The following is a 17127-nucleotide window of genomic DNA, read 5'->3' as shown; positions in this document are numbered from 1 at the left end:
GGCAGAATGAATAAAGGGGACGGGGCAGGACAGGTGGTGCTTCTCTGGGAAAGGGACGGGACTGCTGAGTGGAGTCTCCTTCCTGGGGATTTCCTGGGGAAACAAGTGGCCACAGGGTGGAGTGAACAGAAATTGCCCCACTTGTGAACTCTGAATCAGAGAAGTCATTAGCTCCCTTCTCTAACACCCCCACACATGCTCCCCCCAAGCCCTCTCTCCATCCCATGTTCTAGGCTCCTCCGGCTCCTCTTAGTACCCTCAAATGCTATTTGCACTCTTTTGCTCTGCTCCATGGAGAATGAGGAGTCAAAGATTACTGGATATTCCAGGAACTATTGGATTCAGAAGGCGGAGGTGGGGGAGATAGGGATTGACTTTGAGTAATTGTGGGTTCCCAAGAGAGCAGGTCTTGTCTAGGTGAGGGGCTAGCTGAGTTGAGGAAAGGGGAGGGTTTGGGGTAGTTGGGAGTAGGTAGGAACAGGGCCAAGGGCCTAGGGAAAGCTACTGGGAGCTGAGCCAGGGGAATGGGCAGTCAGGGAGGAGGAGGAGGCCTAGGGTGGAATGGCTGTTCTATGCTTTGGATAGAGTAAGGGTAACCCAGGAAAGCATAGCGGGGGGAGGGGGTACTCTGAGTCTTCTTCCTATAAAAAGAAAAGTAGTTTCAGCCTCCTGGCTGGCCTGCCTCCTTTGTCATGTCCCTTTCTTGTTAGCATTCCAACAGAAAGGTCCTGACTGCCGTCTCCTGCCTTCCTGTCTCTATTGCCTCTTCTTCTTGGTCCCATCCTCTCTTCTCTCTCAATACTTCCTTACCTGTTCCCCACTTCCTTTTAAACCCAGACAGCTTGACCCTAGAAATCTGCCTCTGGGGCAGAGGGCAGCGGAGGTGACACCTGTGGGACTGTTCCAGGCTGGACGGTAGGGACATGAATTCTCCCAGGATGGAATCTCGTGTGTGCGCATTGTCCAGGCCCTTTTCCCGAGTCTCTACGTCCCTTGGGGCTCTGTCCCACCAAAAAGGGAAAGAGACAGCTGAGGGCTGCTGGTGGTGGGATTTGGGAAAAAGGATGTGTCATCAACTTGGCTCACTGCCTATAATGCATCTGGCTGCTACAGATTCCCTTCACTGGGCAAGTCCCTCTTTTTTTTTTTCTTTTTTTTTAAGGGAAAGAAAAAAAAAAGAAAGGAAGGGGAAAAAAACCTAAGGTCGTTGGTAAGCAATGATCCATCCGTCTGTCTGAGTCCCACTGCCCGAGCTCCTGACTGAGTGGCTTACAGATCAGCCAATCACACACAGAGGGAGGCCCTGGACGCTTAAAAGAGCTGGCGGGGAGAGGGCTGGGGAGAACCCGGGGGAGACCCACTGTTACACAGAAAGGAAAGAGACTGTCGAGGAGAGACAGAGACAAAGAGACAGCCAAAGGAGGCAGAGGCAGAGCAGCACTGAGGCAAAGTCACACAGCTGGGCAGAGGGAGAAGCCAGAGAAGCCGAAGAAGACACAGACAGGGAGACCCAGGAGAGAAGGGCAGAGGAGGAAGCTTTGCAGGAGAGAGGTCCCTGGCACTTTTCTTCATCTTCTCTGAACATCCTTAGCCCCTCTCAAAGCTTTGCCTCAGATTTTGGCACAAGTCTTGAGAGCCCTCTGGCTTTAACGAGGAGCTTTCCACAGTTAGGGTGTGGAGGATTTGGTGCCTCAGATGGCCTCAATCCATCCCAGCTGCAGCACGGGTACCATGTCCCAGATGGGCTTGCATCCCGGGAGGGGCTTGACTGGGCACTGGCTGCAAAGAGTCCAGCTCCGCTTGCAGCCTCCCACTGTGCCTTTCTCTGGGCTGGAGTGGTGGCTGCTCCTGCTGCTGGCCTCCCTCCTGCCCTTGGCCTGGTCAGCCAGCCCCCTCCCCCGGGAGGAGGAAATCGTGTTTCCGGAGAAGCTCAATGGGAGCATCTTGCCTGGCTCAGGTACCCCTGCCAGGCTGCTGTACCGACTGCCAGCCTTTGGGGAGGTGTTACTGCTAGAACTAGAGCAGGACCCTGGGGTGCAGGTGGAGGGTCTGACCGTGCAGTACTTGGGCAAGGCACCTGAGATGCTGGGCGGGGCGGAGCCAGGTACCTACCTGACTGGCACCATCAATGGAGATCCGGAGTCGGTGGCATCTCTGCACTGGGACGGGGGAGCCCTACTGGGGGTGTTGCAGTACCGGGGCGCTGAACTCCACCTCCAGCCTCTGGAGGGAGGCAACCTTAACTCTGCTGGAGGACCAGGGGCTCACATCTTACGCCGGAAGAGTCCTGCCAGCAGCCAAGGTCCCATGTGCAACGTCAAGGCTCCTTCTGGGAGCCCCAACCCCATTCCCCGAAGAACCAAGGTAGGCAGCCCTGGAGTTTTTTTTTTCCTGAATCATCCTCCCGCCGCGTCTGTCCTACTGACCCCTATCCACCCTTTCTCCTCCCGCTTCCAGTTTTAGCCTTTCACTTTTCTCTTCTCTACCTTTCCTACGTCCACTACCCTGACTTTGGAAAGTGTTGGCTTCTCCCAGCCTTAGCCATTTGCTTTGCTCTGAGGATTCCCTGAGGTAAGTCAGATTCTCTGGGCTGGAATGACCTCTCCCCCTCCCTACCCCGCCCCTTCCTGGCTATGGAGTCTCCTGCTGACACAGTTCCCAGCAGTAAAGCTCTGCTAACAGCCTGTTGGCCTAGGCTTTTTTCTCTGCCCCAGTGATTTTTACCCCCACCCCCAGCGAGAGGAGTGAAGTTTGAGGCATGCATGAGGGGTTGGGGTTTTTGGCTTCTGACTTTGCCTTTAAAATTGCTCTGGCGAACTGCAAACTAGGACCGGGGTAGGCAGCGGAGGAGAGGCATCCCGTGCTCTGGGTCAACCCTCTTCCCACACTGTGGGCTGACTGCGGGGCTGCCTGAGGCGCCGTCCTTCCCTCCCTCCCACTCCTGGGTCTCCCCCTTTTCCTCTCCCACCCCGTCTCTAGCTTTAATCCAGACCAGACGCTCCTTCCACACCCGCCACGCTGAGATCTGGCTGCTGACTGAATTGTTCCTTCAACCACACAGGGCAGACACGTCGTTGTCACAGCCCAGCCCTCCAGCTCTGCTCCCACAACCCCCCACCCTCAGGGACCCCGGTCCCAGTGCCCCTCCCTGAAGCAGTCCCAGCTGCTTTTCACCTCTGGGGCCCACTCAGCCCTGAAACGTGGCAAGCCTTCTCCTCTTTCAGAACAACAGCTGATTCTTCAACATTACCACAAAAGCCCTGCGATTTGGGGCTGGGGGAGGGTCCAAACCAGTCACTTCAGGAATCCTGTGGGGTATGGAAGGGCCAGCTGACTCTGCTGAGTTCTGGACCCAGGCGAGGGAACGGAGAAGGGATCCTCGTGTATCTGAGAAGCTGTTTCAGCGCCCTTCTCTCTCTTTCTCCCCCTCTCCAGCGCTTTGCTTCTCTGAGTAGATTCGTGGAGACGCTGGTGGTGGCGGATGACAGGATGGCAGCATTTCACGGGACAGGGTTAAAGCGCTACCTGTTGACAGTTATGGCAGCGGCAGCCAAGGCCTTTAAGCACCCAAGCATCCGAAACCCTGTCAGCTTGGTGGTGACTCGGCTAGTGATCCTGGGGTCAGGCCAGGAAGGGCCCCAAGTGGGGCCAAGTGCAGCCCAGACCCTACGCAGCTTCTGCACCTGGCAGCGGGGCCTCAACACCCCTGAGGACTCAGATCCTAACCACTTTGACACAGCCATTCTGTTCACCCGTCAGGTAAGGCCCCAGCCAGCACCACATGCAAGGATCCACGACATACAGAAACCCTGCCGATACACAAACATGATGGGAAGGGTGCCCCTAGAGCCGTGACGCTCGTCCAGTGTCAACCACACTGCCGTGGGGTGGCTATTAAAAACGTTCTACACCTAATAAGTCTCTCCGCCGATGCAGCAATCCAAGTCACACCCAACCAAACCCAATTAGAGAAAGTCCAAGTTTAATGGTTACAGTGCTCCCAAATCCAAACGGCCTTCCAGCCCTCCAGAGAGGAGTCAGGAAAGGGAGACTGGAAAGACCTAGAATCTGTACGCTAGGGGGCAGTTTAAATACCCTGTGGGAGTGGTCTTGAGCATCTCTGGGGAGGGGCCATCATTTGACGGGCTTTCTGAGATGCAGCAGGGTTTGGGGGGAACTGGGGAAGGGGGACTCGGGTGGAACCTCCACCATAACGTTCCACTCTTTGGGTACATGGACTGGGGTGACGCTTCCACCATAACAGCTACCTGGGCCCTGACCATGCTGGGTACTCGGCATCTAGGGCACCAGCCTGAAGCGTCCTCTGTGCTCCTTCTCCACAGGACCTGTGTGGGGTCTCTACTTGTGACACTCTGGGAATGGCTGATGTGGGCACCGTGTGCGATCCAGCTCGGAGCTGCGCTGTTGTGGAGGATGACGGGCTACAGTCCGCCTTCACTGCTGCTCACGAGCTGGGTAAGTAGTCACGTGGATGGGAGGGGTCCTGAGGATCCTGTAAGGAGACCAGGGGCTCACCAGAGTGCAGATGGGGGAGTCGAGGTGTTCTCCTCCTCCCCAGGTGTAGGTCCAAGGTCAACATCCTTCTCTGTGCTGGGTGCAGAGAAACGCAGATTTTTCTATTAAGTAAAGTAGCAGGTGGGAACTACTTTGAACTGTGCACGTGCGCATGAATATTCATGTTTGGAAGGGGCGAGAGTAAGGGGGCGGGGCTTGAGGATTGGGAACGTTAGCTACAATGGAAACCAAGCAGAGGGGCCTCTCCTCCAGAGGAGAGGACAGAGCAACAAGAGCTACTACACATTCAGAGAACTATCCGGGAATGAGATGGGGGAGGGGAGGCGGATCTGACCAAGAGCTGCAGCCAGGGTGATGATGGACTCCCTCACCCCCACCCCCGAGTACACGGGATGGAACTCTTGGACACTAGCAGGACCTCTTCTCTTACAGGCCATGTCTTCAACATGCTCCATGATAACTCCAAGCTATGTGTCAATCTGAATGGGCACGGGGGGCTCCTCTCGCCATGTCATGGCTCCTGTCATGGCTCATGTGGACCCTGAGGAGCCCTGGTCCCCATGCAGTGCCCGCTTCATCACTGACTTCCTGGACAATGGCTATGGTAAGCAGGTAACATCTTCCCCAAAGCAAGACTTAATTCCTTCTGTGCTCTTGTTTCTGGAACATTCTCCTCTGCCTCTGTTGTATGTGATGGGGTGAGAAATACTGCTGTCTTGGTGTGGTTCCCACTTCCTATGAAAACAAGTAGCACAGGTAAGGGAGGCAAATGTTGGTTCCATACAACAATAAAGGTGGTGTGCACCTTTTTTCCCAGTGCCTGGGAGGCAGAGGCTCGTGGCGGGGGGTGGGTGGGGGGGTGGGGGGGTGGGGGGTGTCTTTGAGTTAGAGAAAAACCATGAGTCTGTACTCTAGGGGGCAGTTTAAATACCCTGGAGGAGTGGTCTTGAGCATCTCTGGGGGGAGGGTGAATTCTAGGAGCCAGGGCTTCACAGAAAAGCCCTGTCTTGAAACAAACAAACAAGCAAAAAACCAAACAAGACAAAAAGAATTGACCTTTTAAGGGCTAGAATTGTTCAATGTTGAAATGGACTGGCTATAAATCATGTAATTACACTGTCATTTGATGAAGTGTACAAGACAGCAAAATAACTTTTTCCAACTATTTTTTAAAAATTTTACGTGTGTGTGTGTGTGTGTGTGTGTGTGTGTGTGTATACATGCTTACAGGTGCCCCTGGAGGCCAGGAAAAGGGTATTGGATCCCCTGGAGTTAGAGAAGTTGTGAGTCACTTGATGCAGGTGCTGGGAACTGAACTCTGGACCTCTCCAAGTGCTCTTAACTGTAGAGCCATCTATCCAGCTCCCCAAAGTTGCTGGTTAGAAGCATTCTCAAGAATTCTATAGTACATGCCATTAATCCCAGCACTCTGAAGCAGGTGGATCTCTGTGAGTTTGAGGCCAGCCTGGTCTATGTAGTGAATTTCAGGACTATATAAGGAGACCACATCTAATTTTTTAAAAAAATGTATAGTGGAGCTAGGCATGGCAACATATGCCTATAATCCTAGTATTGGGGAGACTAAGGCAGAAGGATTGTCACATGACTTCCAGGCAAGCTTGAGCTATGTACTAATGAGTCCCAGGCTATCTAATGCTATAGAGTGAAACTCTGTCCCCAAGGCTCCAAATAGAGCCAACTAGATGGCTTAGCAGGTTAAGGTACTTGCTGCCAACCCTGATGACCTGATGACCCCTGGAAATTTGTCCTCTGACCTCTTATACATGTGCTGTGGAATGTGCAGACTCCATTCCCCTGAGCTAAGTAAGTGACTATAAGAAAGAAAGTTTTAAAAGCCTAAATACTAGAAATCATAATAATAAATCTTATTATGAGAAATGTCAGGTAGAAGTGCTTTTGGCTCCTATGCTGATTGAGTTCTTTGTTACTCTCGGACATGTGGCTTAACTTAACTCATTTTCCTGTGTCTGCAGTTAGCTAATAGATAAATTAGACATACTAATAGTCAGTACCTCACAGACTGTGATTAGTGAGATAGTGTGGATCAGGGATTTACCAGTCAGATCACATGATAGGCATCTAATCAGTGTAGCCGAGGGTACCTTAGCCACTACGGAGCCCCGGCATTAAGTTGGCAATCCTCAGTGCCCACCCCAGGCCCTTGCTAACCTTGTACCTTAACCCCCTTTCAGGGCACTGTCTCTTAGACAAACCAGAGGCTCCCCTGAATCTGCCAGTGACTTTTCCTGGCAAGGACTATGATGCTGACCGCCAGTGCCAACTGACCTTTGGGCCTGACTCACACCATTGTCCACAGCTGCCACCACCCTGTGCTGCCCTCTGGTGCTCCGGCCACCTCAACGGTCATGCTATGTGTCAGACTAAGCATTCGCCCTGGGCTGATGGTACTCCCTGCGGACCCACGCAGGCCTGTATGGGCGGCCGCTGTCTTCACGTGGATCAGCTCAAGGAGTTCAATGTGAGAGCTCAGGGCTTGGGTAAAAGGCCTACAGGAAGAACGGCCCTAAACCTAGGAGAGCGTGCTTATCCCACCTCCGTTCTGTGCCCCCGCAGATTCCACAGGCTGGAGGCTGGGGCTCCTGGGGACCGTGGGGTGACTGCTCTCGGACTTGTGGGGGCGGTGTCCAGTTCTCTTCCCGGGACTGCACACGGCCTGTCCCCAGGAATGGTGGCAAGTACTGCGAGGGTCGCCGTACCCGCTTCCGCTCCTGCAACACTGAGAACTGCCCAAGCGGCTCAGGTGAGGGCTGGGAAGGCTGCGAGCCTGGGAAGGGATGGCGGACAAGGACTGCTCCTTGAGCGTGAAACGAAGGTGCTGGCTGACTCTGCTGCTGGGGGGAGTTCCTTTATCTTTCCGGAACTGTCCCTGGCAATCCGTGTAACGTTCTGAGAGGCTGGGTGAAGGGTGTGTTGGACAGTGTGAGGAGAGAGAGGCTCAGTCTGTCTGTTTCATCCCGACAGCACTGACATTCCGCGAGGAGCAGTGTGCTGCCTACAACCACAGGACTGACCTCTTCAAGAGCTTCCCGGGGCCCATGGACTGGGTCCCACGCTACACAGGTGTAGCCCCTCGAGACCAGTGCAAACTCACCTGCCAGGCCCGGGCACTAGGCTACTACTACGTACTGGAGCCACGGGTGAGGACCAGAAACCCTCAGGCCCAGTCAGGGCTTAGTTACTTCCCAGTGATTCCTCTGATTCCTAATTTAAAAAGAGAAAAAGTCCCTCCAGACCATTGCTGGCGTTCATATCGCCATGTGAGCCTACAGATTTACTCAGTCTGTCCGCCCATGGGTGACCAGCATTAGGAAGACAAATGCCCGACTCTGGATATGTGGCTGGGAAGCTGCTGGGACTTGTTGCAGCTCTGATTCCTCCCCTTTCCTCCATCCTTTGGTGAGAACGGAAGCATGTGTGTGGCCTTTGGGGGAGATTCTTGACTCCTTTCCATGGAGTCCTCTGTCAAAGTCTTGACTGCTGGACAGCCAGTCCCTCAATGGATAGATTTCCCTGAAGTCACTGACATCTGGACACTCCCTTTGTGTCACAGAGTGGCCTGTTCAAGGCTAAACAAAGCCCTGCCAGCTTTAGACTCCCTCCCTTCCCCGGTAGGCTACAGAAAATTCCTACAGGTTTGGTGCCCTCTAGTGTCCGTCTGGAGGCTGTGCCGTTAAGTTTAGAGTTCGTTTGCCTTCTCAGTTTGTGGTCTTTGTAAACCTCAGAAATTCACCCTTAGAAACCTCATGCAGTAATTGTGGGACCTAGGTTTATGTTTACAAAGCATCTTGCCCATCACCTGACTCCCAGTCAATGCTGGAAAAATGACTGTATCACTGCCATCATTACAGCGCCACATAGGTGAAAGCTCATCCCCTTCCTTACCCATTTCTTTTATTCCTGATATCACTTTCCAGATGTTTAGCTTGCAAACCCCTGCAGCCTTAGCAAGTTCCCTTAGCCATGTCCCTCCTCTACTCCTCAGGTGGCAGATGGAACTCCCTGTTCCCCAGACAGCTCCTCAGTCTGTGTCCAGGGGCGCTGTATCCACGCTGGCTGTGACCGGATCATTGGCTCCAAAAAGAAGTTCGACAAATGCATGGTGTGCGGTGGGAATGGTTCTAGCTGCAGCAAGCAGTCAGGCTCCTTCAAAAAGTTCAGGTGCCTTCGCTGGTTCTTTTCCCCTCTGTCTTCCTGGCTGTTCTGGTCTTGGGGCTAAATGCGTGCCTGGTGGGGCAACTCTTTCTGAGGTAAAGCGGAAGACAGACCAGGAGACAGCTACAGTGCTGTGCTCCACACACTGAACAGAGAGGACCCAGGATGCCTCGAAGGCATCTGGGAAGGCTTCCTGGGTGATGACCTCTGAGCTATGAGTAGGAATTGGACAGGCCCGGAAGAGGCCAGGACTGGAAAGGACACATCAGTAAGAAGCAGCAGTAGGAAGTGTCCAAAGAGTAGGGAAGGCACGCTTGCTGGTAGCTCTCTCTTCTTAGGTGGGCATGTACCTCATATGGGCCTGAAGAGGCGACCCCTCATACACATACACACTCAAACACAGTAGGGCAAGCTGAAGGGATTCGGGAGATGCTGAGTTCTTCATCTACTTTTTCCTCACAGATACGGATACAGCGATGTGGTCACCATCCCTGCCGGGGCCACCCACATCCTTGTTCGGCAGCAGGGGGGTTCAGGCCCCAGGAGCATCTACCTGGCCCTAAAGCTTCCAGATGGTTCCTATGCCCTCAATGGTGAATACACACTGATGCCCTCCCCCACAGATGTGGTGCTTTCTGGGGCAGTCAGCTTGCGCTATAGCGGAGCCACGGCAGCCTCAGAGACACTGTCGGGACATGGCCCGCTGACCCAGCCCTTGACGCTGCAAGTCCTAGTGGCCGGCAACCCACAGAATGCACGTCTGCGGTACAGCTTCTTCGTTCCACGGCCAGTGCCTTCAACACCACGCCCTCCTCCCCTAGACTGGCTGCACCGCCGGGCACAGATTCTGGAGATCATCCGGAAGCGTCCTTGGGCAGGCAGGAAATAACCTCACTGTCCCGGCTGCCCTGCTGGGGGTGCCGGGGCCTCGGACTCATCTGAGAGAATGAGGGGGCTTCTGCAGCTGCCTCATGCTAAAACACAGTAGGGAAGTGCTGCGGAGGGTGAGACCTGCCCTGTCTCTCTGCCCTAAGCTGCAGGCTGGCCCTGCCCTGGTTTCCTGCCCTGGGAGGCAGTGATGTGTAGGTGAATGGAAAGGGGCTAGGAGACAGTTCCCTATCTAAACTGCCCCCTCTGCCCTGCAGGTCACAGGAGGGAGAGGGGAAGACAGGATGGGTCCTGGGTCCCAGTTGTATTTATTTAGTATTTATTCACTTTTATTTAGCACCAGGGAAGGGGACTAGGGTCTTGGGGAAACTCACCCCTTATAGCCCCACCCTAGCTATGAAATCCAGGGTGGTGGTGACAAACACGTGTGTGTGTGTGTGTGTGTGTGTGTGTGTGTGTGTGTGTGTGTGTGTTTATGTATGAGGTACAACCTGCCCTGCTTTCCTCTCCCTGATTTTTTTTTTCTGGGGAAGGGAGAGCCAAAGGTAGGATTGGCCTTCAGGGAGTGAGGGATTATCATATTTTTAAATATACATATTGAGGTCTGCTATTTATATGCTCCTTTGGGGGCAGACAAATGTGGGTTGCACCTTGGCCCCACACCTTTGAGCATTTGTTTTCTTGTTTGCCAATAATAATACCTCCCTTAGAAATTTGTTGTAAGGGTTAAACAATGTAAATAAAGAGCTAGCGTAATGCCTCACACTCAATAGGTGCTCAACAATGGCAACTGTGTCACTGTCATCATTGTTCTGTCCACACTCACCCTCCATGGAGGGTCTGCAATGCACTTAAAGTCCACAAGGATCCGTGTCCCTCATGCCTATCTTTATGGCCAGGCCAGATCCTTTGGTTGGCAGTACTTGCTCTCTGTTAAGACTGGAAGAGATTGTCAGAAAAGGCCATCATGTCCATCATGTCTGTAGGCACATAATCACCTGAAGCAGACACAATAAACACTTGGCAAGTATAGCCAGTAAGAACATGAAAATACAAAAACAAAACAAGAAAACCCAACTCCCTCAACATAAACAAATGCTGGGATGAAACCAGAGTGGCCTTGGTTGTCAGAGTGATGGCTGAGGGGGTGGAAAAGGGATGTTGCAGTGGGATCCTGGCACTCCAGGAGCTGAGGGATCTGAACTTGAGCTAGGATTCAGCATCTTATTAACTGGTGATGTTGGGCAAGTCACATAACCTTAGACTACAAGTATGTGGAACGGGGCCAATAGTAATCGTTCCCACAGCATTGCTCTGTGCTCCAGGATTCGTAATATGAGAGGTGACCTTTGTGATGACTGACTGAGACAGTGACTCCAGAATCAATCAATGTAGACCCAGCAGACTTCTTGGAAGATGCGAGGTTAGAATGGAATTCAATGAGAGGAACAGGATGTGGTCTGGTAAGCAATAAACAGCAAAGCAAAGCCAAAAAAAAAAAAAAGGCATGGAGAAGGATCTAAGAAGAGTGTAGAGCCATCTGGTCTTCTGTTCAGTGGGGGAGAACGGAGGAGTGGCACTGTGTTGAAATGGACCTCCTTTCCTTGAGGAATAACCTAGGCAGACTTGGGTGTGTTGCAGATGGGTGGGCAACGGTGAGGGTTTTAAGTGGCAAACGCAGAACTGCTCGGTTTGGGGAAGGGACTGAATGTTGAAGTGGGAAGGAGCTGTGGGTGGAGGCCCTGACATGACGGTGGCCCGTGAACAAACCGAAGGCATCTTCTCTGCCATGCCACCTTCAGCTGTGACTTGAGATGCAGAGCAGGGGCTCTGAGGCAGAGGGGCAGCCACGGAGGTTGTGGCTGTTTGTGCTATATTCAGCGGAGCTATGTTGTAGAATAATAGGTTAACCATGTAAAGATGTGCTGCATTTGTTTAACTATGTAAAGATGTTTTGCGCTTGTTTATGCTGCATTTGTTTAACTATGAAAAGATATGTTGCTATGGTTTTTTTTTTTTTTTTTTGCTTTGCTTGCCTGTGGCACCTTATTGACCTAATAAAAAGCTAAATGGTCGCCGGGCGTTGGTGGCGCACGCCTTTAATCCCAGCACTCAGGAGGCAGAGGCAGGTGGATCTCTGTGAGTTCAAGGCCAGCCTGGTCTATTGAGTTCCAGGACAGCCTCCAAAACAATACAGAGAAACCCTGTCTCGAAAACCCTCCCCCCACACAAAAAAAGAAAAAAGCTAGGTAGAAACTAGCCTAAGTTAAGGCAGAGCATTCATAGTTAGTAGTAAATCTCTATGTCATGATTTGGGGGCTAGCAGTCCAAAAAAGTCTGCTACAGAGTTAGGCTTTGCTGATCACATTCTGTATGAGGCAGAGCTTTACACCACCCAGCACAGGGCCTGCTCACTGCAGCAGTGAGGGAAGGGCTGGCTACACTCCTCTAGCTGGCAAGCATTGATCCCACTGCTGGTCTTGTTCTCTGGTGGGTCGTGTGGACTCCTACCAACCAGGCAGGAGGAGGCAGGGACAGGAGAGTGGGAAGAAACTAAAGTGATCTTCAGTTGTTTTGTCTAGCTGGTAAAACTGGACCTATGTTTATGGAATGTAGTACTATGAGCTCTGTTCAAGTGAAGGAGAAATAAAAACACAAATGATATATGACCGTGTCTTAAAGAGCTCACATTGTGGGCTGGAGAGATGGTTCAGTGGTTAAGAGCACTGACTGGTCTTCCAGAGGTCCTGAGTCCAATTCTCAGCAACCACATGGTGGCTCACAACCACCTTGAATGAGATCTGGTGCCCTCCGCTGGCATGCAGGTAGAAGATTGTATACATAATAAATAAGTAAAATACTAAAAAAAAAAAAAAAAAAAAAAAGGAGCTCACATTGCATCCTAAGGAGGAGGAGTTTGTACATTGCATGTGCACAAAGTGAAACAATGGGACAGTACAAGGGACTATATGATAAAGGCAAAATGGACTTTGTAGGGATTGAGCCTGGAACCTAAGCACCACGAGGGCTCAGGAAAAAGGAGCCTTGGATGGGCTTTGGAAGATAGGTCATTATGACAGCCCTTCTCACATTTCCTTAGGGTTCTTGGCAATTTACTTTGTAAATCACTCTCATATAAGTTGTTTTTATTTTATTTTATTTTATTTTATTTTTGGTTTTTCGAGACAGGGTTTCTCTGTGGCTTTGGAGGCTGTCCTGGAACTCGCTTGGTAGTCCAGGCTGGTCTCGAACTCACAGAGATCCTCCTGCCTCTGCCTCCCGAGTGCTGGTATTAAAGGCGTGCGCCACCAAAGCCCGGTGATAAGTTGTTTTTAAAAACCACTTTGCAAAGCCGGGCGTTGGTGGCGCACGCCTATAATACCAGCACTCAGGAGGCAGAGGCAGGTGGATCTCTGTGAGTTCGAGACCAGCCTGGACTACCAAGCAAGTTCCAGGACAGCCTCCAAAGCCACAGAGAAACCCTGTCTCGAAAAACCAAAACAAACAAACAAACAAAAAAAATAAAAACCACTTTGCTCACTAGACTGACACAAAGAAATTTTCTCTTTTGAAGGTGGAAACAGGAGGACCAGGAATTCAAGGCCAGCCTCTGCTGCTACACCATAGTAAATTTTAGGCCAGTCTGGCTACATGGCACTTTGTCTCAAAAGAAGAGGAGGGCTAGGTGGTAGTGGTGGCACATGCCTTTAATTCCAGCACTCGGGAGGCAGAAGCAGGTGGGTTGATGAGTTCGAGGCCAATCTGGCCTCCTGAGAGAGTTTTAGGACAAGCAGGGCTACACAGAGAAACCCTGTCATGGGAGAGAGGAGGGAGGAGGAGAAATGTAATTTTTTGCCAAAAATGTATTCAAGGCTAGAGGGGTGGCTCAGCAGTTAAGACCACTAGCTGCTCTTCTAGAAGAATTGAGTTTGAGTTCCAGCACCCATATGGCAGCTCACAACAATCTACTACTCCACTTCCATGGAATCCAATTCTTTCTTCTGGTCTTGAGGTTTTTCTGTCATCTTAGCGGCTGCACATGAATCTACTGATATTTTAATTATCATCTGTGGCCCATGGCCCCTCAATCAATGACTGTTGGCCACTTAGACTGCAGCCTGGTGGGGCTTCCAGTCCCTCAGCCCCAGTTCTGCCACAGCTGTGATATATAGGTTTAAATTAAGTCTGTAGGGTCTGAAGAGATGGCTCAGAGGTTAAAAGCACTGACTGCTCTTCCAGAGATCCTGAGTTCAATTCCCAGCAACCACGTGATGGCTTATAACCATCTGGTGCCCTCTTCTGACATGCAGGCAGAACAGTATATATATAATAAATAAATCTTCAAAAAAATTAAGTCTCTATTGTTCTATTTATCAATAAGGCTAGCTCAGAAACCAGCTGATCTTGCTTTTTGCAGGAGACACTGCAAGAAATGTCTCTTCCCTGTTCCCAGAACCAAGAGAGCTCACACTCTAGTCTCAGCTCTTTCCTTCCTGTACATCTTCTCTATTCAAATTCCTGGCTTCTCCATGGCCAATTCTGATCAGCTAGTTTCTGGCTCTGTCCCTGATTCAGCTATAACTTTATTGGGCAGTCTTGGGAGTGTCAGAGTACAATCAAAATATCCTACAACATGTTCTCTGTGGGTACAAGGAATGCATGTGGTTCACAGACATATATGCAGACAAAACACTAATATCCATAAAATAAAAATAAACAAATGAATAAAATTTAGAAAGAATTGAGTTTAAATATTACTTCTGTGATTTGAGTGAGTAGGTAGATTTGTATAGTGAAAGGGAGTCAGAAACAGCTAGCCCTTCAAAAAGATGAGTATCCCAGCCCTCAATGTCAGTCAACCCCTGACCCCTTTCAGGAACGATCCTCCATATTCTACCCCTCCAGGGCAGGAATTTAATCTTCACATAATACCCATCCTGAAGTTGAGTCCAACAAGCTCTTGCTAGAAATAGAGGTGAGGAAATATAGCTTTTTTTTTTTTTTTTTTTTGGTTTTTCGAGACAGGGTTTCTCTGTATTGTTTTGGAGGCTGTCCTGGAACTCACTCTGTAGACCAGGCTGGCCTCGAACTCACAGAGATCCGCCTGCCTCTGCCTCCCGAGTGCTGGGATTAAAGATGTGCGCCACCACCGCCCGGCCGGAAATATAGCTCTTTATATATGGATCAAGATGAGCTTAAATTACCCAGTCGAAGTATTGTCTGTTTAGGTTTGAACTATGATGTGGTTAAAAAAAAAAAAAACAAAGGTAGTAGAGGGGCTGGAGAGATGACTCAACGGTTAAGTACACTGACTGCTCTTCCAGAGGTCCTGAGTTCAATTCCCAGCTGACACATAGCAGCTCACAACTATGTATAATGAAATCTGGTGCCCTCTTCTGGTGTGCAGGCATACATGCAGGCAGAACATTTCATACATAATAAATACATCTTTAAAAAGGAAGAAGTAGGAGTAGAAAGGAGAAAACAGGCACTGAAATTGTTTAAGTGTCTGCTTGTAAAGGTAAAAAGAGGGACCAGTGAGGGACTTGAAAAAGAAGAGGAGTGATTGACAAGGGGTGCATTCCTTAAAAGAAGTTCAAGTGGAGTTGGGACCGTCTCATTTCATGAGATGGCAGATGCTATCCCTAAGGACTCATCTGAGCTGGGAAGGAGACTGAGGCAATACACGAGTTGGACCAATTTCTTCAAACCCCTCTGGCCTGGCCCTGACATTCAAACTTCTGTGGTTAGAACAGAGGAAATCTGGGCTTTCGTCCAATCACTATTTTTGTGGCAGTGGCGGGAGAGCCAGGGTTTCTGGAGAGTGCTGTGGAATGGGTGTTTATTTTTTTCTACATGAACTCTAGCTCCACTTCTTTCCTCTCCATACTGTAGTTTTCTTTCTTCCTAAAATACGAGATTGACAGTGACAAAGAAACATCTTATTGGTCAGAGCTTGTCAGGGAGGAAGGGGCAAGAAAATGGTTTCAAAGCATTAACATTTTATTGGCTAAGAGAATGATGCTTCTGAGCCAATTGAATACCTTCCCCATTGACTGTTGCTGGGGGCAAGCCAAAATGTTTGGCAGCAAGAGTAACCAGCTGACAGCTGGGGGAAACCACGAGCTCTAAATATGCTTGGAAAGAGGGGAGTCAGAGGAGGTGGGGGAGCAGCAGTGCTCAACAACATCCTCAGACAGGACCTTATATGGGGACAGGCTCAGAGGACTTAATTAGCCCTGGGAAGGAGCGGAGGGGTGGCGGAAATATATATCTAAGCATCCATTATAGTCTTCAACTAACAAAAGGTCCCATGAGCTCTCACAAACAGTGACACACATTTTACACACACACACACACACACACACACACACACACACACACACACACACAGAAAGAGAGAAACATGTTAGGTGGATTCTCTTGATAATGTACATGCAAATATGCACAAGAGAGGGAGGGAGGGGGAGAAGAGTAAAAAAGGAGGAGGAAGGGGAGACCAGGAACATGAGTCTCAACAATAAGGTAAAAATGCTGCTTGGGGGAAAGAGGAGGGGGAGGGGACGGACGGGGAACGGCAGGGATGGCTCAGTGGTTATGAGCATTGGCTGCTCTTCCTGAGCAACCACATGATGGCTCACAACTATTTCTAGTGGAATCTGATGCCCTCTTCTGGCATAAGGGCATACAGATAGAGCACTGTAAAATAAATGAGTCTTTTTAAAATATCCTGCTGGGAGTGGTGGTACATTACTGTAATTCTTGCATTCAGGAAGTTGAGGCAGGAGACTTGCCAGGAATTTGAGGACAGCTTAGCTTAGCTATGGAAGAAGATGCAGGCGTAGTGGCTGTCCATGTCTTTAATCCTAGCAGTCGGGAGGCAGGTGGATCTCTGAGTTCCAGGACCGCCTGATCTACAAAGTGAGTTCCAGGACGGTCAGAGCTACAAAGAGAAATCCTGTCTCCAAACACGCCCCCCACCAAAAAAAAAGAAAAAAGAAGACTCTACCTCAAAAGCTGAAAATCAAAAAGGGTCTAACCAAGGAAGTTCAGTTGACAAAGTGCATGCCACAATGTACTTGAAATTGGAACACTGGGGGTGGGAACAGGTAGATCTCTGAGAGCAGCTAGCTAGCCAGCCTAGCCTAAGCAGCAAATCTCAATTTCCAGTTCGGTCTCAAAAAACAAGGTGAAGGGCTGAAGAGATGACTCAGTGGTTAAAAGTATGTGCCACTCTTGAAGAAGACCAGGTTTGGTTCCCAGTGCCCTCCCAACACTGCAGCTCACAACCACCTGCAACTCCAGTTCCAGGGTTTCTAGTGCTCTCTTCTGGTTTGCTGTGGGTACCAAGCATGCACTTACATCATCAAGATAAAACATTCATTCACACAAAATAAAATAAATAAATCTGAAAAATTAAAAATAAATAAACATGAGCCTGGCGGTGGTGTCGCACGCCTTTAATCCCAGCACTTGGAAGGCAGAGGCAGGCAGATCTCTGTGAGTTCG

General features: G+C 50.3%; 1 protein-coding gene across 1 annotated transcript; it reads left to right on the top strand.

Moving 5' to 3' along the window:
- The first annotated feature begins 1311 nt into the window (after positions 1-1311).
- On the top strand, positions 1312-10404 carry Adamts4 (ADAM metallopeptidase with thrombospondin type 1 motif 4). The gene is given in 10 exon segments (XM_005087774.4): positions 1312-2364; positions 3436-3759; positions 4344-4476; positions 4969-5021; positions 5023-5140; positions 6750-7036; positions 7132-7318; positions 7540-7715; positions 8561-8736; positions 9193-10404. Coding segments are annotated over 10 exon segments (2550 nt in total). The 5' UTR covers positions 1312-1695; the 3' UTR covers positions 9620-10404.
- Positions 10405-17127: the final 6723 nt, after the last annotated feature.

This window comes from Mesocricetus auratus, unplaced genomic scaffold (genome assembly GCF_017639785.1).
Source record: "Mesocricetus auratus isolate SY011 unplaced genomic scaffold, BCM_Maur_2.0 Super-Scaffold_100676, whole genome shotgun sequence".
NCBI classification, from domain to species: domain Eukaryota; kingdom Metazoa; phylum Chordata; class Mammalia; order Rodentia; family Cricetidae; genus Mesocricetus; species Mesocricetus auratus.
Note: the sequence above shows the minus strand (reverse complement) of the source record. Positions and strands in the feature narration are given on the sequence as shown.